Source organism: Ahaetulla prasina, chromosome 2 (genome assembly GCF_028640845.1).
Source record: "Ahaetulla prasina isolate Xishuangbanna chromosome 2, ASM2864084v1, whole genome shotgun sequence".
Lineage (NCBI taxonomy): Eukaryota > Metazoa > Chordata > Lepidosauria > Squamata > Colubridae > Ahaetulla > Ahaetulla prasina.
In genome coordinates, this window is record NC_080540.1 from 36,753,979 (window position 1) to 36,778,000 (window position 24,022).

The window sequence follows — 24,022 nt, forward strand, 5'->3', positions numbered from 1 at the left end:
CTCGCGGCGAAAGGTTCGGAGGTCCGGAAGTTGACGAAGTCCTGGGGGGAGTTCGTTCCAGAGGGCGGAGCCCCACAGAGAAGGCCCTTCCTGGGCGTCGCCAGACGACACTGTCGCGCGACGGCACCCTGAGGAGCCCCTCTCTGTGAGAGCGCACGGTCGGTGAGAGGTATTCGATAGCAGCAGGCGCTCCCGTAAGTATCCCGGCCCTATGCCATGGAGCGCTTTAAAGACATTCACCAACACCTTGAAGCGCACCCGGAAGGCCACAGGTAGCCAGTGCAGCCGGCGCAGGATAGGTGTCACTCGGGAGCCACGAGGGCTCCCTCAATCACCAGCAGCTGCATTCTGACTAACTGTAGCCTCCGGATGCCCCTCAAGGGAGCCCCATGTAGAGAGCATTGCAGTAATCCAGGCGAGGCGTCACAAGGGCGTGAGTGACTGTGCACAAGGCATCCCGGTCAGAAAGGCGCAATTGGTGCACCAGGCGAACCTGGTGGAAAGCTCTCCTGGAGACGGCCGTCAAATGGTCTTCAAAAGACAGCCGTTCATTCAGGAGAACGCCCAAATTGCGCACCCTCTCCATCGGGGGCAATGACTCCCTCCCGCCAGTCAGCCGCGGACTCAGCTGACTGTACCGGGATGCTGCATCCACAGCCACTCCGTCTTGGAGGGATTGAGCTTGAGCCTGTTCCTCCCCATCCAGACCCGTACGGCCTCCAGACACCGGGACAGCACTTCAATGGCTTCATTGGGGTGGCCCGGTGTGGAAAAGTACAGCTGGGTGTCATCAGCGTACAGCTGGTACCTCACACCGAAGCCACTGATGATCTCACCCAGCGGCTTCATATAGATGTTGAACAAAAGGGGCGAGAGAATCGACCCCTGCGGCACCCCACAAGTGAGGCGCCGCGGGGTCGACCTCTGCCCCCCCGTCAACACCGTCTGCGACCGGCCGGAGAGATAGGAGGAGAACCACCGATAAACGGTGCCTCCCACTCCCAATCCCCCCAACCGGCGCAGCAGGATACCATGGTCGATGGTATCGAAAGCCGCTGAGAGGTCTAATAGGACCAGGGCAGAGGAATAACCCCTATCCCTGGCCCTCCAGAGATCATCCACCAACGCGACCAAAGCCGTCTCAGTGCTGTAACCGGGCCGGAAGCCGGACTGGAGCAGGTCCAGATAGACAGTTTCCTCCAGGTGAAGGAAACTGATATGCCACCATACTCTCTACAACCTTCGCCGCGGCGGGTTGGAGACTGGACGATAATTACCTAAAACAGCGGGTCCAAGGAAGGCTTCTTGAGGAGGGCCTCACCACCGCCTCTTTCAAGGCGGCCGGAAAGACTCCTCCAACAAAGAAGCACTCGTAATCCCCTGGAGCCAGCCTCGTGTCACCTCCTGAGTGGCCAGCACCAGCCAGGAGGGGCACGGGTCCAGTAAACATGTGGTGGCATTCAATCTACCCAGCAACCTGTCCATGTCCTCGGGAGTCACCGGGTCAAACTCATCCCACACAACATCACCAAGACCGCCCTCAGACGTCCCGTCCGAATCGCTGCAATCTTGGTCCAGACCGTCCTTCAGCTGAACGATTTTATCGTATAGATAACCGTTAAACTCCTCAGCACGTCCCTGCAACGGGTCATCCCGCTCCCCCTGGTGAAGGAGGGAGCGGGTCACCCGAAACAGGGCAGCTGGGCGGTTATCTGCCGACGCAATGAGGGAGGAGGCGTAGCAACGCCTCGCTTCCCTCAGTGCCACTAGGTAGGTCCTAGTATAGGATTATAACCCAGTTGTTACGTGAATTTTATTTATTATTTATTTATTATTTAGATTTTTATACCGCCCTTCTCCCGAAGGACTCGGTACAGCCAAATTAAAAACAGTACAATATACAAATTAAAACGAAATTAAAATAACATATTCTATAAATGGCCAAAAATTTAAAACCGTCAAATTTGACCCATAAAATTCATAAAAATACCCCAATTAAAATTATTAAAATTCAAAAAGTTTAAAAAATTAAGCCAGTCCTGCTTGGATAAACAAGTGCATTTTCAATTCACGGCGAAAGGTCCGAAGGTCAAGTAATTGACACAAACCAGGGGGAAGTTCGTTCCAGAGGGTAGGTGCTCCAACAGAGAAGGTCCTTCCCCTGGGGGCCGCCAGCCGACATTGCTTGGCGGACGGCATCCTGAGAAGACCCTCTCTGTGTGAGCGTACGGGTCGGTGGGAGGCATAAGGTAACAGCAGGCGGGCCCTAAGCCATGGAGCACTTTAAAGGTGGTAACCAACACCTTGAAGCGCACCCGAAAGACCACAGGTAGCCAGTGCAGACTGCGCAGGAGCGGTGTTACACGGGAGCAACGTGTGGCTCCCTCAATCACCCGCGCAGCTGCATTCTGAACTAACTGAAGCCTCTGAGTGCACTTCAGGGGTAGCCCCATGTAGAGAGCATTGCAATAATCCAGACGAGAAGTGACAAGAGCGTGAGTGACCGTGCATAAGGCATCCCGGTCAAGGAAGGGGCGCAACTGGCGAACCAGGCGGACCTGGTAAAAAGCTCTCCTGGAGACGGCCGCCAAATGGTCTTCAAACGACAGCCATCCATCCAGAAGAACGCCCAAGTTGTACACCATTTCTGTTGGGGCCAATGACTCGCCCCCAACAGTCAGCCCGGGGTACCGGGGTGCCGGCATCAACAGCCACTCCATCTTGGAGGGATTGAGCTTGAGTCTGTTTCTCCCCATCCAGACCCGTACGGCTTCCAGGCACCGGGATAGCACTTCGACAGCTTCGTTGGGGTGGCCCGGGATGGAAAAGTACAGCTGCGTATCGTCAGCTGAATTTGGCTTCCCCATTGACTTTGGCTTGTCAGAAGGTCACACAAGGTGATTATCCCGAGACATTCCAGCCATCATAAATATGAACAGTTCCCAAGATCTGAATTTTGATCAAATGACCATAGGATGCTGCAATGGTCATGTATAAAATGACCATAAGCCACCTTTTTCAGTTCCATTGTAACTTTTAACAGTCACCAAATGAACTGTTGTAAGTTGTGGACTACTTGTAGTGTCTTGGTAAGACCACACTTGGAATACTGGCATCCAGTTTTGGTCGCCACAATATAAAAAAGATGTTGAGACTCTAGAAAGAGTTCAGAGGAGAGCAACAAAGATGATTAGGGGACTGAAGGCTAAAACATGAAGAACGGTTGCTGGAACTGGGTATGTCTAGTTTAATAAAAAGAAGGACTAGGGGAGACATGATAGCAGTGTTCCAATATCTCAGGGGCTGCCACAAAGAAGAGGGAGTCAAGCTATTCTCCAAAGCACCAGAAGGCAAGACAAGAAGCGATGGATGGAAACTAATAAAGGAGAGAAACAACCTAGAACTAAGGAGAAAATCCATGACAATTGGAACAATTAATCAGTGGAACAACTTTCCTCCAGAAGTCGTGGGTTTTTAAGAAAAGGTTGGACAACCATTTGTCTGAAATGATATAGGGTTTTCTGCCTGAGCAGGGGGTTGGACTGGAAGACCTCCAAGATCCCTTCCAGCTCTGTTTTTCTGTTATTCTGAATGGCCATGCAACGCTGAGAGGTCATTTCTCAGCTGAGAGGATAACTTGGGTTTTTGAGAATGACTCAGACCTTCTCAGTAGCATGTCATCTGACGCCAACTCAGTTATAAAGCTCTGAGTGCTTTGTTACAGGATTCAAATGAGGGGAAAATCCACCTCTCACCCTTAATGACAAAACCTTCTCTTGTTTTCAAGCTGAGAGCAGCTCCATTATATTTCCATATAATTTCTAGGTATTAATTGAAGGGCTAATGAACACGGACTACAAGCGTGTTGACAATGACACTGCAATTATACGCTGTCTTTTTCCCCCCCATAGGCTTTCCCTAAAGAAGGCACCAGAAATCTAAGAACAATTACAGCAAGGGAGGCGATGTGTAGAAAGATCAGCACTAAAATGAAGGGGGGGGGGAGGAAAGGGCCATATTTTCCTAGAATCTGCAAAAAATAAATAGTCCAAGAAAATTGGGAGGAGGGATGAAGTTTGTCAACATTTATATCTGCTCTGACGTCTGCAGCAACTTGTAGACTCAGTCCTGATGGTGACCCAACTTTCAGCAATGTTAGATAAAGATGATAGATTGATGGAGATTGTTTGTTTGTTTGTTTGTTTGTTTGTTTGTTTGTTTGTTTGTTTGTTTATTTATCATTTATCATTTATCAGAACTGTATGCTGCCCATTTTGCCAAAGGTGGCTCTAATTTTATTTTTTTATTATTATTTTTTATTGAAAAAGTTTTAACAAACAAAAACATTCCCCCCCTTTCCCCCAAAACCCCTTCCCTCCCTCCCCCGGCTTCCCGGGTCAATCACAAGGTATTGTTATACATAAACCAAACATAGAGTAAAATTTTCCCTTCTATCCAATTAACCTTATCCAAATCTTTTCATTTCCCAACCCCCAATAAAATAATACTTCCTAATTATTCAAAGGCAATCTGATATTTCTTAATCTGATATCTGTTTTGTAAATAATCAATCCATTTTTTCCATTCAATTAAATATCTTTCCTGCGTATTGTCTTTTAAAAAGGCTGAGATTTTAGCCATCTCAGCCAAATTAGTAACTTTCAATATCCATTCTTCTATTGTAGGTAACTCTTTTTTCTTCCAATATTGTCCAATCAACAGCCTTGCTGCTGTTATTAAATTCAGAATCAATTTAGTCTCAATCCCTGTACAATCCGTTATAATTCCCAAAAGGAAAAATTGCGGCAGGAACTTTATCTTCTTCTTCAGGACATTTTGAATAATCCACCAAATTCTTATCCAAAAGGCCTTAATTTTCTTGCAAGTCCACCAAATATGAAAATATGTAGCGTCATCACAGTCACACCTCCAACATTTCGCTTGGATATCAGGATACATACATGATAATTTTTTGGGATCTAAGTGCCATCTATAAAACATCTTATAAAAATTTTCCTTAAATTCTGTGCTTGTGTAAACTTAACATTTCTAACCCAGATTTTCTCCCATGTTTCCAACATTATTGGTTCCTGAATATTCTGTGCCCATTTTATCATACAGTCCTTTACCAAATCCTTTTCCGAATCTATTTCAAGCAACACATTATACAATCTCTTTATATGCTCCTGGGTCTGATTTCTAATTTGCTTTATTAAATTTTCCTCCCTTTGCATTATACCAATTTTTTGATCTTCTTTCCATCTAGCACTTAGTTGCCCATATTGAAACCAAGTATAATTCCTCCCTTCTTCATTTAATACCTGTAATGATTTTAATTGCAATCTACCTCCTTCAGCATACAAAAGTTCTTTATAAGTAATCATTTCCTGTTTCTGTTCTATATTTATATTCTCTATTGCATGTCTGGGGCTCGTCCATATAGGAATCTTATAGTCTAGTTTATAAGCATATTTTTTCCAGGCCCGCAAAAGAGCACTTCTCAACACATGATTCTTAAAAGCCCTATCCACTTTTTTTTCATAAAATAAATACGCATGCCATCCATATAACAAGTCATAACCTTCTATGTTCAAAATTCTTTCCTCCGTTAAATTAAACCAGTCACTTATTACTGAAAGGGCTACTGCTTCATAATATAGTTTAAAATTAGGCATTTTTAGGCCATAGGTGGCCATAGGTGGCTCTAATTTTATAAATATAACATATATTATATAGTATAGTGTTTTCTCCCTCCCTCCCCCCCCCCTCTCTCTCTCTCTCCCCTCTGTATATGTATATATGTATGTATGTTTGTGTAAAGGTAAAGGTAAAGTAAAGGTAAAGGTTTCCCTCACACATACGTGCTAGACGTTCCCAACTCTAGGGGGCGGTGCTCATCTCCATTTCAAAGCCAAAGAGCCAGTGCTGTCCGAAGACGTCTCTATGGTCATATGGCCAGCATAACTCAACGGCAAAGGTGCACGGAACACTGTTACCTTCCCACCAAAGGTGGTCTCTATTTTTCTACTGGCACTTTTTATGTGCACTAGGGATTCAAACCGCTGAACAAGCTCAGCATCTTAGCCACTGAGCCACCATGTCCCCTTATGTATGTGTGTGTGTGTACACACACACACACACACACACACACACACACCGTGGTGGTGCAGTGGTTAGAATGCAGTACTTCAGGCTACTTCAGCTGTCTGCCAGCTGCCTGCAATTTGGCAGTTCAAATCTCACCAGGCTCAAGGTTAACTCAGCCTTTTATCCTTCCCAGGTGGATAAAATAAGGACCCAGATTGTTGGAGGCAATAGGCTGCCTTTGTAAACCGCTTAGAGAGGGCTGTAAAAGCATTATGAAGCGGTATATAGGTCTAAGTGCTATTGCTATATGTATTATATGCAGTAATATATAAACTAATTATATTATAAATGCATAATATACAGAAATATATACAAGTATAATTATATTATCATATAATATAGTACGGTATGTGATAATATTTTTATAAATATTATAATTTTATAAATAACAAATGTTTATGCCACCTGAATCCCAGCCATTTGGAGGAAGAGAGAGAGAGAAAGAGAGAGAAAGATGGTAAATATAATTAATATTTATAACAATTGAAAGGATTCTGTGCTTGACAGGATCGCATGGAAAGCACTAGCCTATAAAGTTGCCAAGAGTCAGACACAACTAAATGGTTAATTTAACCAATGTAAATGAAACAGGTGAGCTATGCTAAATGTCTACAAACTTTAATAGAGGGGTCTCCAACCTGGGCCACTTTCAGCCTGGCGGACTTCAGCTCCCAGAATCCCCCAGCCAGCTGGCTGGGGAATTCTGGGAGCTGAAGTCCGCCAGGCTGAAAGTGGCCCAGGTTGGAGACCTCTGCTTTAATACAACTCTGATAAAAGATTTCCTTCTTAGGACCCTGTCATCCCTTAATTCGGGGTAAAGTCAGGGCAACTGGATGGAGCTGAGTGTTTACTGACTTTACCAGACAAAATTATTGTATGATTTCAAATGTCATGCCCAGTATAGCACTCCACAATCTAAGCAGATGCAGGATAAAGAAGAGAGCTGGGCAAACATTAAACTTAATTAAATGTAAATAATTGTCCATATCTTTAATAACCTCTTCTGTTGCATGAAAGATGGCAATTCAAAGAGGTTTCTTTTGCAGTTCACTGGTCAAGTTTTGTCCAAGATACTGAGATCACCGACTCTGATGCTTCAGTGAACTATTCAGTTAAAGCTAAATTGTTGCCGTTAACATATATTTTTTTAACAGAAAAATGAAGTTGCAAACCAAACTGAAAAATAAAAACTGATAGATACACAGGTCTCACTAATATCAACCCCAAACAGAACCAGGCAAAATTCTCCATCTTCTGCTAAAAATATGCAACGGTTGACATAATTTAAGATTGGCAATTGAACAAAATAAGGAAAACTATCTAATCCACTAACTCTTTTCAATAAAATTGCTTTACAAAACTATTATAAAGAAAAATAATGAACCATATAGAAGAATTATTGACATTGTAAAAGGAACAACGTGGGTTTTACAAAGATAAGTTTTGTTTCATCAACACTCTGAGATTATCAACAAACATAAAGCTAGTGGCAACACATACATTTTTTAAAAAAAACCACAAAAACAATGTCCCTCACCAAAGTTATTAAGAAAATTCAGCAGCAGGAAGAAAGGGGAGATAAAAACAGTATATAGGCAAATAGTTTGTGATTCTTGTCCAGGTGCTATCTTTCTATTTTGGTATTTGCGTGTATGTTTTATATCAGGGGTCTCCAACCTTGGTCCCTTTAAGACTTGTGGACTTCAACTCCCAGAGTCCCTCAGCCAGCAAAGCTGGCTGAGGAACTCTGGGAGTTGAAGTGCACAAGTCTTAAAGGGACCAAGGTTGGAGACCCCTGTTTTATATGCCTGCCTCCCTCCCTGCCTGCCTAATTAGCTGGTCAGAGTCATCTATTTGAGATGAGCAACCATATAAATCTATTATAAATACATACTGCATATACAACCACAACATACTTATGATGTGGAAAAATGAAACCAGAGGCCATTTTTAATTTGTGTTTAATGTTCAAATTCAAGGTCACCAGTAAAGCTAAATGCAAAGAGATTCCAATCTATAGTAGAAATTACTTCTTTGCACAATGTGTGGTCTAACTCTGCGATTGGCAGCCATCCAATGAATGGCAGTGAAAGCCATCAATGTAGACGATATATATATATATATTAAAAAGGGATCGTGTGCTTGGAAACTAGCTAGGCATACAATAGTGAAAAGAAAGTTATCACTCAACTGTCTGTGTGTATGGCTTTCCTGGAAACAACTGGTCAGCTATTAAGTGGTACAGGACATTGAATTAGATGATCCTGCAAGGCTTATTTTATATATATATTCATCTGAGACGGCTAATTTGGAGTGGAAACCAAGAGACAGTCTAGTCCTGCTTTAGACACAAAGCTAGCTGGGTAACCTTGGAACAACCACTCGTTCTCTCAGGAAGAAGGCAAATTACAGATTAACAGAGTTGGAAGGGACCTTGTAGGTCCTCTAATCCAACCCCCCGCCAAGCAGGAGACCCTACACCAGTGTTGGTAAACCTTTTCGGCACTGAGTGCCAAAACGGGAGCATATGTACGCACGTGGGGGGGAGCGCCAAAAACTGGGAAGAGCAGTTCCCTGGCATGCATGCGCATGCCAGGAAACTGAGCTTCCGGTTTCTGGCATGCACATGCGTGCCGGTCATCTGGTCTTCCGGTTTCTGGTACATGCATGTATGAAGACCTGATGGCTGGCACGCATGTGCACGCTGGAAACCAGAAGCTCAGCTCCCGGCACGTGCAGGGAATATGTTTCTGGTGCTCCTGTGCATGCGAAAACCAGCTGGCCAGTGCACATGTACATGCCAGAACCCTGAAGAGCAACAGGCGACAGCTGGCCTACTGTTCTGTCTTGTTGTGTCTCGCTCGCTTTCCCCGCAGCTGGGTCCCTCTTATCTCCTGCTGAATGCTGAGGAATGTCCTGGCATGCCTCCAGGCCCCAGCCCTGGCACCATGCCCAGACAGGCCGAACAAGATGAAGGGCCTGACGTGCCTTCAGCCCCCAGTCCTGGCACCATGCCCAGGCAAATGGAGCAACTAGACCCCTCCCCCTCCCTCACAGCATGTGAGCCTGAGGAATGTGAATTACCAACAGCTGGAGCCTGGAGAGATCCTCGCTTCCGGAGAATTGATAGGCGACGTCAGCAAAAGGAAGGGAGGGGCAGGCCTGGATAAGTGCTGAGTCATGGAGCCACACCCCATGGCCTATATAAAGGATCTGCTTTCTGGCATTCTCTGAGTCAGGCAAAGTCTAACTTGGATTGCTGAAGTCACTTCCTGGTCTCCTGCCTGCCTTGAGAACTCTGATAGGACTTTGGCAGAGCTGCAGAGGCACACCTGATACGGACTTACCCGACCCAGCTGTCAGCGAAGGAGTGGGACACGACATGTCTCCTTCCCCACTTCAGACTCATGAGCTGGCCTTCAACCAGTGGATTCACAGCTCTTATCAGTCCTGGCAGAGAAATCGCAACTGCCTGCCAAAGTTCAAACAAATGACTCAGTAGCAAGATTTTCAGCTCTTTTTGAAACGGTTCAGCTAAACTTTTGCTTCCCATGGAGCGAGAGCAGTCCCAAAGCTCCTTATATATCCTGTGGGGTGGGGCTCCTGTCCCATCCTTCCTTTTGATGATGCCGCCTCTCTAATCTTGTGAAGCGCGGGTCAAGCCAAGCTTGATTATTATTATCAGCTGGGTCTAAAGGCGTAGCCTTGGGAAGAGAGGAATCAGGAGATGACAGTTTCATTACGTCCTCCGACTGGTCTGGTTCTGGCTCCTGGAGCCGAGCCACAGGAATTGGTGCTCCCGAGGTAAGCCTTACCAGCCCTTCCCCCTCATTTACTGAGTCACTTTTGGGCATGGGGCCAGGTTCAGGGGCTGGAGTCACAGCACCTACCCAGAGAGACTTTTGGCATGCATGCCATAGGTTCTCCATTATGGCCCTACACCATTTCTGACAAATGGCCTTCTAATCTCTTGGCAAAGGGAAACCACTTCTGAAAATGTTGCTAAGAAAACTACATGGTTGTGTATCTACATGCCCGAAGCCAAAACTGACTTGAAGCACAAACAACCTTCCTTCAAGTTAATGGATTTCTTCCCAGGCAAGCGTGTTTAGGATATAATGAATTTCCAGATAGGAAATGCAATGCAAATGCATTATATTTATTATATATTGTGTGTTATGTGGATTCCATTTCCTCCTGTATTTTAAACCCTGAATTAATATTCAGAAATATCCCTGCACTATGCAAAAAAGTGCACTTTAAAAGGCACTTTGTCCATGATGTAAAAACATCTTAAGTTTTGGGTGTCACACAGCTCCTCTTGATTTCTGGCATTTCCTCTCTGACTGATTTATTTACAGCAACCCAATGAGCAGGGAACATTTCCATGACTGTCCTGCCTTCCCAGCACAAAGGTTTCTGTTTGCCAGTTTGCCAGTCCTTCAGTTGCCTAGAGATCATAAACAGTAGTAGCCAAGCTGCTGGAAAGGATGTGTGGCTGTACCTCTAGCACTGAGACTACCTCATATTCTCTAGATCATTCAAATGATGTTTCTTCAACCAAAGTTTCCAAGAAAACACTCAAACGGTAAGTGAGACTCAAGTGCAATTTTTTTCCCCTCTCTGGGAACCTCACGTGCTTCCTCTATTTGATTTGTATATTCATTGCATATGTTTTTAAATGAGAGAAGAGGACCAAGCTTTCAGAATGTGTGGATGGGTTTTTATGAGTTCCTAGTAATTTAGCCCCAAAGTACTTATTATCATAAAAGTAGGCATAAACACCAACCGGATAACTTTGGGCCAGTCACTCTGTCTCTCAGACCAACCCACCTCACAGGGATGTTGCTGTGGAAAAAATAGGAGGGGGAAAGAATATTAGGTACGTGCGCTGTCTTGAGTGACTTCTAAAGTAATACACCTGGGGTAAAAACCAAAAAGAAAAGAAGTTGGAAGCTCCCTCCCCATTAGGGGTTTAACTCCATGGGCAGTAAAGGAATTCCATATTTAAATATACTCATCAGACAGATTTCAGCTTCTGTTTGAACACACCCAGTGAAGGAGAGCTCACCAACACTTTAAATAGTTGGCCCTACTGCAAACCTGCTCTGATTATTAAGAATTTTTTCCCCCAACTGATTATACTTTTCATTAATTTTTAAAGATGAACCCTTCAGCTTTTTTTTAAAAAAATGCCTGGTTTTTTTCATGTTTGTAACCCATACTCTCGTCTGAAATTTGAGCTGACCTAATATGTTTGGTCTTGTTGAACTGCATACAAGTGCAGACTAGAACCAACACAGCTACTTGGCCATCGACCAGATCATTTTTATTCAATGTTAAAGAAGAGAAGTTGAAGAAAAAAATCCAAAGGAAACATGGAAGAGGAAGCATTTTGTTGGCTGCATTCACTCAAACTGGGTCTTGTCCAAAACACGTGTCACTCCTCTCACCTATGTAGCTAATATTTTTATGTCTTCAAGGGATAAGCTTCCCCCAATGATAATCCATCAAGTAGAGCGGGTTGGGCTGAAATTTTCCACCTTCTTTTTAGGGCTTTTAGGGGAGGGAAGAGTTTTATACAAATACAAAATTGGGATGTTAAATATAGCAGAGGTTTAAGGCACCTAGTTTGTCCCCCCCCCCCTTTAAATCAAGAAATGAAAAACTTAATGATTGACTGATGAATTTTGGAATACAAATTTAGGAGATTTCTGACATCAATACAATTGAACGTGTCCAGAAATATTTTACAAGAAGAGTTCTCCACTCCTCTGAATACAACAAAATCCCTTATGCCACCAGACTTAAAATCCTGGGTTTAGAAAACTTAGAACTCCGCCGCCTTCGACATGACCTGAGTTTAACTCATAGAATCATCTATTACAATGTCCTTCCTGTCAAAGACTACTTCATCTTCAATTGCAACAATACACGAGCACACAATAGATTTAAGCTTAATGTTAACTGCTCCAATCTTGATTGTAGAAAATATGACTTCAGTAACAGAGTTGTTAGTGCTTGGAATACACTACCTGACTCTGTGGTCTCTTCCCAAAATCCCCAAAGCTTCAACCAAAAACTGTCTACTATTGACCTCACCCCATTCCTAAGAGGGGTGTAAGGGGCGTACATAAGAGCACAAACGTGCCTATCCTTCCTGTCCTATTGTTTCCTTTCGTTATATCCAATTAATATAGTTATTACATACTCATTACATACTCATACATATATGCTTATATATTGTATAATTATTTCATGCTTATGCTTATATATACTGTGTGACAAAATAAATAAAATAAATAAATAAATAAATAAAATAGATGCAGAGGCTGCAAAAAATGGGACTGTAGCTGTTCAGTCCTGCCTTCAAACCCTATTGCAATTGTAGGCAATATATGATGCGGCAATCAAAGAACAATTTTTCATATTTTTTTTTCACAGTAAGGAACAAATATAAATCAGACAGTGAAAAGATAAGTATGATGCATCAATGCAAGACTGAACCTTCACTTGGTCTTTGTCCTCTGGCATGCTTACCAGAAGGAACTAGAAGCTTCTAATGTGATTTCAACACATCTCAATTTAGCTTTAAACCCAAATCCAAAACTATGCTTAAACCTAAGTTTTAAAAACCTACTTTCATACTTTATGAAACATTTGTTTCATTCAACCAGAAGAAGGTATATTTGCTTGCCTAGCAGACTTCCATGTTCCTTGGTTATCTGCCCCTCCTTATATTGAATTTGTGTCATACTTGGTGCCAGCTACTATCTCCCATCCTGGAAAACAGGTCTGGCCAGGGGTGAAATCTAATTTTTTTGCTACCGATTCTGTGGGCATGGCTTGGTGGGTGTGGCTTGGTGGGTCATGTGACTGAGTGGGCGTGTCTATGTAACCATGTGACTGAGGGATCAAAAGACAGAAACTCACTAACAATGTCCTGCTGGAACAGGGTTAGACTAGATGACTTCCAGGTCCCTTCCAGCCCTGGATTATCCTCTGAAGTTATGTCTAGTGCCAGGTTTTTATTCCTTCTTTCCTCTCGGCTCTCCTTCCCTCCCTCCTTCCTTCCTTCCTTCCTTCCTTCCTTCCTTCCTTCCTTCCTTCCTTCCTTCCTTCCCTGCCTCCCTCCCTCCTTTCTTTCTCTCTCTCTCTCTCAAAAACGAACCACCCACACACACACCATTTTGTTGCCTAGCAGGTTTCAGGGAAGCCTGCTGGGAGCAAAAACGGATTCCCCCACCCCCACCCCCATAAAAAAAAGGCTCCAATGATTGCACGCCACAGCTGTGATCCTCAGAGCCTTTTTTTACCTTTTAAAAGCATTTGTTTACAACCTATTCGGACTGGACGATAATTTCCCAAAATAGCTGGGTCCAGGGAAGGCTTCTTCAGGAGAGGTCTCACCACCGCCTCCTTCAAGGCGGCGGGGAAAACCCCTTCAACCAAAGAAGCATTTATAATCCCCTGGAGCCAGCCTCGTGTCACTTCCTGAGCAGCCAGTACTAACCAGGAAGGACACGGGTCCAGTAAACACGTAGTTGCATGCAACCTCCCCAGCAACCTGTCCACGTCCTCGAGAGCCACAGAATCAAACTCATCCCAAATAACCTCAACAAGACGAGTCTCTGCCACCTCGGCTGAATCATCGCAATCATGGTCCAAGCCATCACGAAGCTGAACGATTTTATCGTATAGATAACCGTTAAACTCCTCGGCTCGTCCCTGCAGGGGGTCATCCCGTCCCTCCTGTTGAAGGAGGGAACGGGTCACCCGAAACAGGGTGGCCGGGCGGTTATCTGCCGATGCAATGAGGGTGGAAACGTAGGAACGCTTCGCCTCCCTCATTGCCACTAGGTAGGTCCTAGTAAAGGACCTCACTAGTGTCCGATCAGCCTCGGAACGGCTGGACCTCCAAACACTCTCTAGGCGTCTTCTTCGGCGTTTCATCTCTCTCAGCTCCCCGGAGAACCAGGGAGCCAATTGAGATCTACGCCGGGTCAGAGGCCGCAAAGGCACGACATGGTCCAAAGCCCCAGCCGCGGCCCGTTCCCAAGCCGCAACCAGTTCTTCAGTCGTGCCGTGGGTAAGATCCTCAGGAAACGGCCCAAGCTCCGTCAGGAACCTCTCCGGGTCCATCAGGTGCCTGGGACGGAACCAACGCATCGGCTCCGTCTCCCTGCGGTGGTGAGCAGCGGTTTGAAAGTCTAGGCGAAGGAGAAAATGATCTGACCATGACAACGGTTCTTTCACTATATCTCCTAAATCCAGATCATTTACCCACTGACCAGAGATAAAAATCAAGTCTAGCACGCCTCCCCTGATGTGTGTAGGGCCATCAGTTACTTGAATCAGGTCCAAGGCCGTCATGGAGGCCTGGAACTCCTGAACCACTGTTGATGACAGGCCGGCCGATGGCAAGTTGAAATCTCCCAAGACCAAAAGTCTGGGAATCTCAACCGCCACGCCAGCAAGCACCTCCAGTAGCTCAGGTAGGGCTGTAGCCACGCAGCAAGGAGCCAGGTACGTGATCAACAACCCCATCTGATTTCGATGGCCCCACTTCACAAGGAGGGATTCACAGCCAGCTATCTGAGGAACAGTGGACTCCCTCGGCTCCAGACTTTCTCTAATCACAACCGCCACCCCCCCACCCCTACCCTGGGCCCTCGGCTGATGGAATGCACAGAAACCTGGAGGGCACAGTTCAACCAGGGTACACTCCCTTCTGTGCCCAACCAGGTCTCCGTAATGCCCATAAAGTCTGCGGAAAGCTATCCTGGAGAAGGAGAACAGGTCCATTTTCATGAAGTGCTATTTATTGCAAAATTCCACACAATACTCAGCAAAGCACTACACAGAGATTTTCTCCACACGCACAGAGAATTTGTGAAATCGTTGTCAGAAATAGGTTTGGATGAGAGAAAGACCCTCTCCAAATAAATCATTCAGGCCTTAACTCAGAGGTGTCAAACCCACAGCGGCACATTGTCGTCACATGACATATCGCAACTTTTCCCCCTTTTGCTAAACTCGGGGTGGGCGTGGCCAGCACATGACGCATCTGGCCCTCAGGTCGCAAATTTGACACCTTAACTGAAGCTGGAATGCTAGATAAATCTCACCAATTACAAAAACACATGCTTGCATTGTAAAGTAAATGGAAAGCCTGCATTTTTCAATGGAGTGGAATGAAATTACCTGAACTAGTATTTTGTATTTGTTTATTATCATTTCTCCCCCACCAAAGACTCAAGGCACTTTTTTTTTTATTTATAAGAAATTTTGAAAACCTACTGTAATTAATATGATGTTCATGCCTCATGAAAGAAAGTAATTTTAAAAAAGCAATTTGTAACCAAATTTAATAGTGAGATACGTGAGTCAAGCTCTCTCTGCTTCGTTTTCAGTGTTCCAATTTCCAAGCAGTTGGCTTCTATAAAGGGTAAGGTAATGTACGCTATTTTTCTCCTCTGTCCATCTCTAGTTAGGTGACACTATTAAACCTAGGAATTGCATTGTGGTCACCCTCTATGCAAAGTATACATCATTGCTCTTCCAGAATGAAATGTTCCATCAATTCTTGTGGGGATTTTATTTCTTCCTGCAAACTTTTCCCTGTCTAACGTCAGTACTGAGCAATGCAATTCTCCTGAAATCCATGGCAGGAGTGCAATTAGCTTACTATAACAACTTCATTGCCAAGCCATATGTCACTGTTAACAGTCTCGTCTTGCCATGGCACTTCCTCTCTTAGACTTTCCCCCATGTCTGTTGCTTCCTCAGCAGCTCAGCAGCCACCATACTGATGTACTCCTGGATACTTTGGGTTTCATCCAGAAGAATGGCTTCAACACTTACCAGACCCTGGCTGCTCTCTTTCTGTGTGATGTACATTTTCTGGATATTGGGATGGAAACATCTGTATTTTGTGAGGAGCTTCTGGGTCTTCACATTGGTAGTTTCCAAATCCTGCTCTGGTCAGTTCACTATAATGTCAGTGTATCTGATGATTGGCAGGGCATATGTGTCGATGGCCTGGATCTTTTTCTTCCCATTGAGCTGGTTCTTATCCTTTGGTGATATTTGGATGGTGCTGTTTTCCTTGCCTCCTCATTGTGATTCCCAAGTGATTCTGGGATGCCAAGGTACTAGTAACTGGTCTTTATGTCTGCTGTGTGGCTCTCTGGTGCTTCATCACATCAGTCATAACTACCTTCCCTCTGTTGACCATCATCTGGTCAGACTTCTACAGTCTGAATGATACCCCAGTGTTCTCACTGTAGATCAGCAAGTCAATGTCTCATTCACTCTTAACATACAGATTGATGCCATCCATGCAGAGGTGGTGACTATGGTAGTTTGGTGGTGGGACTCAAGTAATTTAACAACTGGTTCTCTGCCCTAATGATTTCTTCCAACAACCAGTTTGCCAAACTGCTTAGAAAGTTAACAACTGGTTCTCCCGAAGTGGTACGAACTGGCTGAATCCCACCACTGTGGTAGTTCCATTCTTGAACTTGCATTCATATAATTATCTTGTAATTATCTGAGGGTGGGGGTTCAAGTGTATGAAAAACAACATTAGGGACCGTGCAGTATCTCACTATATGCTGCACTTGATGGCCATTTGAGTGAGTTGCCTTGAGTTGACTTCCAGTGTTGCCTTCCACAGTCCCATTGAGTTCTTGAGGAAGATCCTTAGTGTCCTGTTGATTTGATAAAGCACCAGGCATTCACCATTCCATGTTTGCAGTATTAAACCATAAGCTTTCCTGTAGTCAATTCAGACTGTGCTCAGATTGGTTTGTCTAGACTCTGAATCTTGGGTGACTGTTCCATCTATGTACTATGAGTGTTTTGAGCCTCTGGTGTTATTTCCAATGCCCTTCAGAGTTGTGCTCATGTAGTGGCCCATATAATCCTGCAGCTTGGCAGCTGTGATGCATGACAGGACTTTTCATGTTGTGGGGAGGCAGGTTATTGGCCAGTAGTTGGCCAGTGCTGTTTCTTGTGGGAATCTTTCATGATCAACACTGTCTTTCCTTATATTAGCCAGATTGGGTGGGAACCTGCTGCTACCAGCTGGTTCAGATATGCTACAAGGCATTTGTGCACTGCAGATGATTTTTTTTAGCCAGTAGATGAGGATCAAGTGTTGTTCAGCTCTTCATGTTCTGCTTTTGGATGTCTGCTACTGTGATGGTGATTGGTTCTGATTTTGGAGATTGCTGTGGTCTGCCCTCTGGTGTTGCAGTCACTTTGCACTGATATTATGTGTCTTCTCTTTCTCCCATATGTTCTTCCAGTACTGTTCAGTTTCTGATCTTGGTGGCTCAGCTGTTACTCTGTTGTTGCACTGCAATTGGGGGTACACCTTGGATGGTTGCTTGGAGAATAGGACATTTACCTTCTTGGCCTCTGCTTCTCTAGTGTATCTCCTTAACTTGGTACCCAGTGCTGTGTGAGTCTTTATTTAGCAACCTAAATGGGGCCGGGATAGCTCAGGCTGTTAAGAAGCCTGTTATTAGAACACAGTAGCCTGCAATTACTGCAGGTTCAAGCCCCGCCCAAGGTTGACTCAGCCTTCCATCCTTTATAAGGTAGGTAAAATGAGGACCCAGATTGTTGGGGGGGCAATAAGTTGACTTTGTAAAAAAATATACAAATAGAATGAGACTATTGCCTTATACACTGTAAGCCGCCCTGAGTCTTCGGAGAAGGGCGGGATATAAATGTAAACAAAAAAAAAACCTCTAGAGCTTCAGATGAAGTCAGACACTTGCATTTTTTTTTCGATAGCCAGGTCTTACCTGTAATCTATACACCCTTCTGTAATAGCAATAGCACTTAGACTTATATACCGTTTCACAGTGCTTTTACAGCATGCTCTAAGCAGTTTACAGAGTCAGCATATTGCCCCCAACAATTTGGATCCTCAGTGGGATTAACTCAGGTCTGGGTCCTGACTTAATTCTACTAACTCACTAACTTCTCTCCAAATTGCCCTGATTTTAGCATCTAATCTCATCTTCCAAGTTGGAGAATACCCTACCTATACGTAGAATAGAAGGAGGGATATCTGTAAGATTTACCACTATAATTTGCAGGTGTCGGTGTCTAAAATCTAGTTTCATGTAGTTCACGTAACTTTGTTGCTTGTATCCTTACGATTTATATTGATACTGTTTCCTGATTGCTTATTTGTAACCTATGACTATCATTAAGTGTTGTACTTTATGATTCTTGATGAACGTATCTTTTCTTTTATGTACGCTGAAAGCATATGCACCAAGACAAATTCCTTGTGTGTCCAATCACACTTGGCCAATAAAAAATTCTATTCTATTCTGTTCTAGGCCTCCATGTCTTCTCCCAGAGTTTAGAAATGTTCATTAAACTAACAATTATTTTATCATGAAATTGTAAGATATCAGACAATTCAATGTGGATGGTCCCTCAGAGCTGGAATCTCTCTTAGCTTCTTCCTTCCTGTCACCGTGTCAGTGCTGTATTCAGTCCTGTAGACTTCTATTGATTTGTCATCTTCCATATATTTTTGTTTCTCCCCATCCCATCTCAGGTCTAGGAAAAAGCTCTGATCTAGAAAAAGCTGTGGCTACAGCAACCTTGATTTACGATAATGCAGCAGATGCTGAGGGCAAACTCAGCAAATGTGAAGCTAAGAAGCTGCTCCTAATTCAGTTTATGCATTTTATACAGGTAAGACTAGACCTCTTATTCCATTACAACATCTAACAATGATGTCTGGAAGGGATCACTCTCTGAAATTTCATAGAACCTTCAGATGAGTAGAGATCCTATATAAAAACATCCTTTTAAGCATCACAGAAAAAGTGATTTCATACATACCTGCAAGTCCAATGAGAATGTGGGAATATTCAGGACAGAGAAAGTGAAGTGAGTGCAGCTAAGGAGATGATTATCTGTCTTAACCACAAGCCAACAACCTTCTAGAAATTGATGCTGGAGAGCAACTGTCCCAGTCAGGAGAAGGACTCACATTTAGCCAAACAGCTTTTGGCTCACATTCAGAGGTGGGTTTCAGCAAGTTTTGACCAGTTCTGGAGAACCAGTAGCAGAAATTTTGACTAGTTCGGAGAACCGATAGTAAATTTTTTGACTGGCCCCACCCCCATCTATTCTCTGCCTCCCAATTCCCATCTGATCGGGAGGAAATGGGGATTTTTGCAGTAACCTTCCCCTGGAGTAGGGTGGGAATGGAGATTTTACAGTATGCTTCCTCTGCCACACCCACCAAGCCACACCCACAGAACCGGTAGTAAAAAAATGTTGAAACCCACCACTGCTCACATTGTCTACAAACAAATCAGAAATATAATTACGTGCCCTCTTTTCTTCAGATCAGGAATTTTCAATTTGGAAACTAACAATGACTCAGGAATTTTCAGTTAAATCAACTAACAATTTGATTTAAGATTCTTGCTTTTTCTGAACCTGGCAGTTCTGATGAAATAATGTTAAATTAGTGACCTTGAGGTTTCATTATGGCATGCAAAGATTTTCTCTGAATATGTAATTGCTTACTGTTATCTTGTTTAGTGAACTATGAGGAAATATGGCCAATCTCTCCAACCAGAATCTTAATTTTTGTAGTCATCCTTAAAAACACATTTTGTGGGTGGATTCCTTTCCTTAATAAGAATGATGGAACTCATGTCCATATTTTGCTATTTTAAAAAAAAACTATTCACATTCCTTCACAGGGTCAAGAAACCAAACCAAAGTATCAGGAAATGATGTCTGCTCTTGATGAGAACAAGAATGACAAAATCGATTTTGAAGATTTTATGGTTCACGTGGTTAGTCTCACCTTGATGTCTGATCTGCGGCAAGAGATTCAAAATGTGCAAAAATCTAAATGATTAAGAATGTCAATTAAACAGACTGGGTTGGGAAGGGGGGAGGTTGGATTTTTAAAGTGCTTTAGGGAACATTACTATTCCAGATAAAATTATTTGGGACATTATTAATATCTATCAATAAATCAATATTATAGACCAAGTAGCTCTTTGGGCAACAAAGGTACAAAAATAGATTAGTTGTCCGTTTCTGAGAAGAAGAGCACACTTTGAAAAGGAATGCTTCTAAATTCTGCAAAATATTGTGCTAGATGAAGTTTGATTATTAAGTGAAATGTTAACGAACAAATCCATCTGCAAAATTCAGACTGTGGTCTAGATACAGCCATATTGTACAATAACAGCTATGGGGAGAATAATTTCCTGCCCCAATTCCAGATATCTCATAAAAATAAAGGTTTTTAGCCACAGCCAGTGACTGGTAGAAACATATCTTTCCATTTATACAAGGAATGACTATGGAGAAGATACCTGATGATGTATATGATGCCTTAAATATCGATTAATTTGTTTACACAAAGATACCAGTAGTTGATCACCTTCTTCTGTTGTACAGATGATAATTCAAACCAGGAATTTCAATCTGGAAAGGCCTAAATTCATACTAGCGAAGTATAATTGTTCAATGCCCTTGATAGCTATACTGAATGAATTTCACATTGGCTTTTAAGGAGTTTTACCTACAGTAATTTTAACTAACTTTAGGAAACTTTCAGGATTGAAAAGCTGACATTCAATAATGGTTTATGTCTAAATTTAAAGGAAGATTATACTATTTATTCCTAGTAACTTTGATTTGATTATTCCAAGCTCCATTAAGCTACTGTAATTAAAACATCAATAAAATAATAAAACTATTTCTTTAAAAAAAAAACTGGAAAATTCTATCTTAAAGAACTTGATTCTTCTTGATTGATTCCTTTTTGAGCAAGAGAGCATAGATAAAAGATACATATTTCAATCCTGCATCAATTTTAATCAAAGATCAAATGTTCAATTCCAAAGGAATTTTTGGGTCGTTCTGCTTCTAGCTATTACACTCCAAAGCACATTTACTCTGAATTAAGCTCTAGCAAACTGTTGTAAGAAAAATCCATCTGGTTCAGTTCCAAGCTGGGAAAGAGACCCTGGAAACATGGAGGCTGATTGGAAAGATGGTTTAATGATGAATAGAACCACCAGGGTTTGTGGTTCTGGTGCAGCTGACAAAATGGAGTTGACAGTGGGGTGGGGTTTATACCTTCTTTGGGCTTTGTATTAGAGCTTCCTGTTCCTGTGTAAAAACATGTCCTTTAATAGTCTATTGGCTGTTGTCAGATTCCTATGGGGGTCATGCAGGGGTCATAGCTGGCTCTATAGGCAAAAGAGGAAATGCAAATGCTAGGTATTTGTCTGAGCTAATTTTGTCAACCTTTTGTTTGTTGCTTATCTGAGTTTCTATCTTGACCCAGTCTTTCTGAATGGATTACCAAATCTGCATTAAAAAAAACTGGCCTCCTCAGTTTCTGCTTGGGGCAGGGAACCTGGGGCTGGTTTCTGAATAGGCTGTCCCAGTCTTTCTTAATGGGCACAAAATATCTGCTGGGGGCTATTAAGAAAGACTGAGTCTGCTTTCTGTCTTTAAGAGCATGTTTGTCCATTTGTCCTTTGGGGAAATATAATATTCTGCCTTTTTAATATTTCCCAAATCATTCCATTCTTCTGGAGGGGTAGGTTCTGACTTTCTTCAAAACACAGTAAGAACAATGCATAAAACTATGCAGGCCTACACTGTGCAGCTGTTGTCCTATGCATACTCTCTAAGAACTAAAAAGTGCAATACTTTGTAAGTAGACTTAGGAACCAGTTTAATCTATTCAAATGATGGACAGAATGTAGTTTTTGAAATGAATTTAAGTTTGTAACTGAAATCCCACTTGATGTTCTTCGGCATCATTGACATGATTAGACTTTTTCATTTCTTATTGCTTTGTTTTGGCTGTCAATAAAAAAGCTAATCTTAAACATCTGGGATTGCTACAAGTCTCTAGCCAAGATGAAGAAATAAAGTGTGAGGAAAAGTGTCTAAATTAATGGGAAAATGTTTTCATAAAAATCTTATGTTCAGATACTTAGGCTACAAGTTGATATACCAAGGACAGCAGACATTAAGATGGGCAATCTTTATATTATTTATTTTGAAACAGATTCAGGTGCAAAAGATAAGCTTACAATTTAGAGATTTGCTATCATATGCTTCTCCCCTCCCCCCACAGCAATTTATTTTGTGGGAAGAAAGAGAAACTAATTGTGTGAGTGCAATTAAAGTATTGTAAAGAGATCTGAAACTCACTAATGTGCTCTTCTTCGATTAACTGATCCTTAGGACTGTGTGAATCTTCAGACGGGAGATTCAGTTTATCAAAGTTTCAATTGAATCACTCCATCACAGCACAACATCAATCAAAGTATAGCAGTTGGTGGAATTCACAGCATGATAGCGTTGTTAATGCAAATCCACCCTTTTTTAACACAAGTTGTATAATGGTAAGTGGGAAAGATCTTGAGAGACTGGACAAACAGACACTGTCAAAGGACCAGTTGGATAACATAACCCGCAACTGGATAGTGGGTGGAGCAAGGAACTGAGAAGAGACCTTCCCTATTTTCTCCAGATGTAAAGAAAATTGGGGGGGGGGAAGTAGTGTCATACTTGCAAGATTGATGTCAACCTCACAGGATAAACCAGAAAGGAATCCCAACCAGAGGAACTAATTTGACTTTATTGTAAAGCTACATTGACAGAATCTTGCAAATTGGAAAGTACAGGTAGTCCTTGACTTATGACCACAATTGGGGGTAGAATTTCTGTTGTTATGTGAGTTTTGCCCCATTTTTCTGATGTTCCTTGCCACAGTTGTTAAGTGAAACACTGCAGTTGATTCGTTAGCAACACGGTTGTTAAGTCAGTCTGGTTTCCCCATTGATTTGCTTGTCAAAAGGCTGCAAAAGGTGACCCCATGACCTTGGGACACAGCAACAGTCATAAGTACGAGTCAGTTGCAAGGCTTCTGTTTTGCCTTGTTTCTTTCCATCCTTGTCCTCTAAGCCACCAAACCTGAGGCAAGACTTTTATCATATTTCCCACTGGCCCCGTGGTGAACTTATATCTGAGCACCATCCACATATTGGTGGTGTGTGAACTGATGGAGCATAGTAGGTTCCTGTAGATCTTAAAGAGCAGATATGGAACTAAAAATCTTTTACAATTGCCATATTTTAAAAGAAAAATGCTTCTAATACTTAATTGAAAAAATGTTCCTAACATTTGTGAAGGTATCAGTGTTTCCAACCCCTTCATTTTCTCTCTCTTGCTTGAGAAGAGGGGGCGGATGGGTGGTCCTTTAGCCTGCAAACACATTTATTTTCTTTGAGAAAGAAGAAAGACGAATGGAAGAAAATTAGCCGGTTCCCCGGTGACCTTTGGTGCTAATGAAGGAGGAAAATAGATACGTTTAAGGGAAAGATTTAGTTCATTGACATGAGAATCATTGTGCTGCAGCAACCTGTCGTTCTCATTTATGCTGCACATCAGGAGTCTAATAGCCACTTCTTCCTGGAGTGAAAAATGTGTCTATTCAAGGCATTGCCTTTCGTATTTACCCAACCCTGTCTCCAAAAATTCATGGATAATGGATACCACCACAAATCTAGCAATTCTTTTCCCAGCCTGTCAATTGAAGGCCACTGAGTTGCAACAGATTAGAGCTGTGCTGGTGCAGTGGTTAGAATGCAGTACTGCAGGCTACTTCTGCTGACTGCCGATTACCAGCAACTTGGCCGTTCGAATTTCACCAGGCTCAAGGTTGACTCAGCTTTCCATCCTTCCGAGGTGGGTAAAATGAGGACCCAGATTGTTGGGGGCAATCGGCTGACTCTGTAAACCATTTAGAGAGGGCTGTAAAGCACTGTGAAGTGGTATATAAGTC

The 24,022-nt window shown here is 42.9% G+C and overlaps 1 protein-coding gene across 1 annotated transcript; it reads left to right on the top strand.

Annotated features, from left to right (window-relative positions):
* The first annotated feature begins 10,552 nt into the window (after positions 1-10,552).
* On the top strand, positions 10,553-20,900 carry SNTN (sentan, cilia apical structure protein). Its single transcript, XM_058173526.1, has 4 exons — positions 10,553-10,735; positions 15,561-15,595; positions 18,734-18,873; positions 19,899-20,900. Exons 1-4 carry the CDS (start codon positions 10,638-10,640, stop codon positions 20,055-20,057), a joined length of 432 nt encoding a protein of 143 aa, XP_058029509.1. The 5' UTR covers positions 10,553-10,637; the 3' UTR covers positions 20,058-20,900.
* The last annotated feature ends 3,122 nt before the right edge of the window (positions 20,901-24,022 follow it).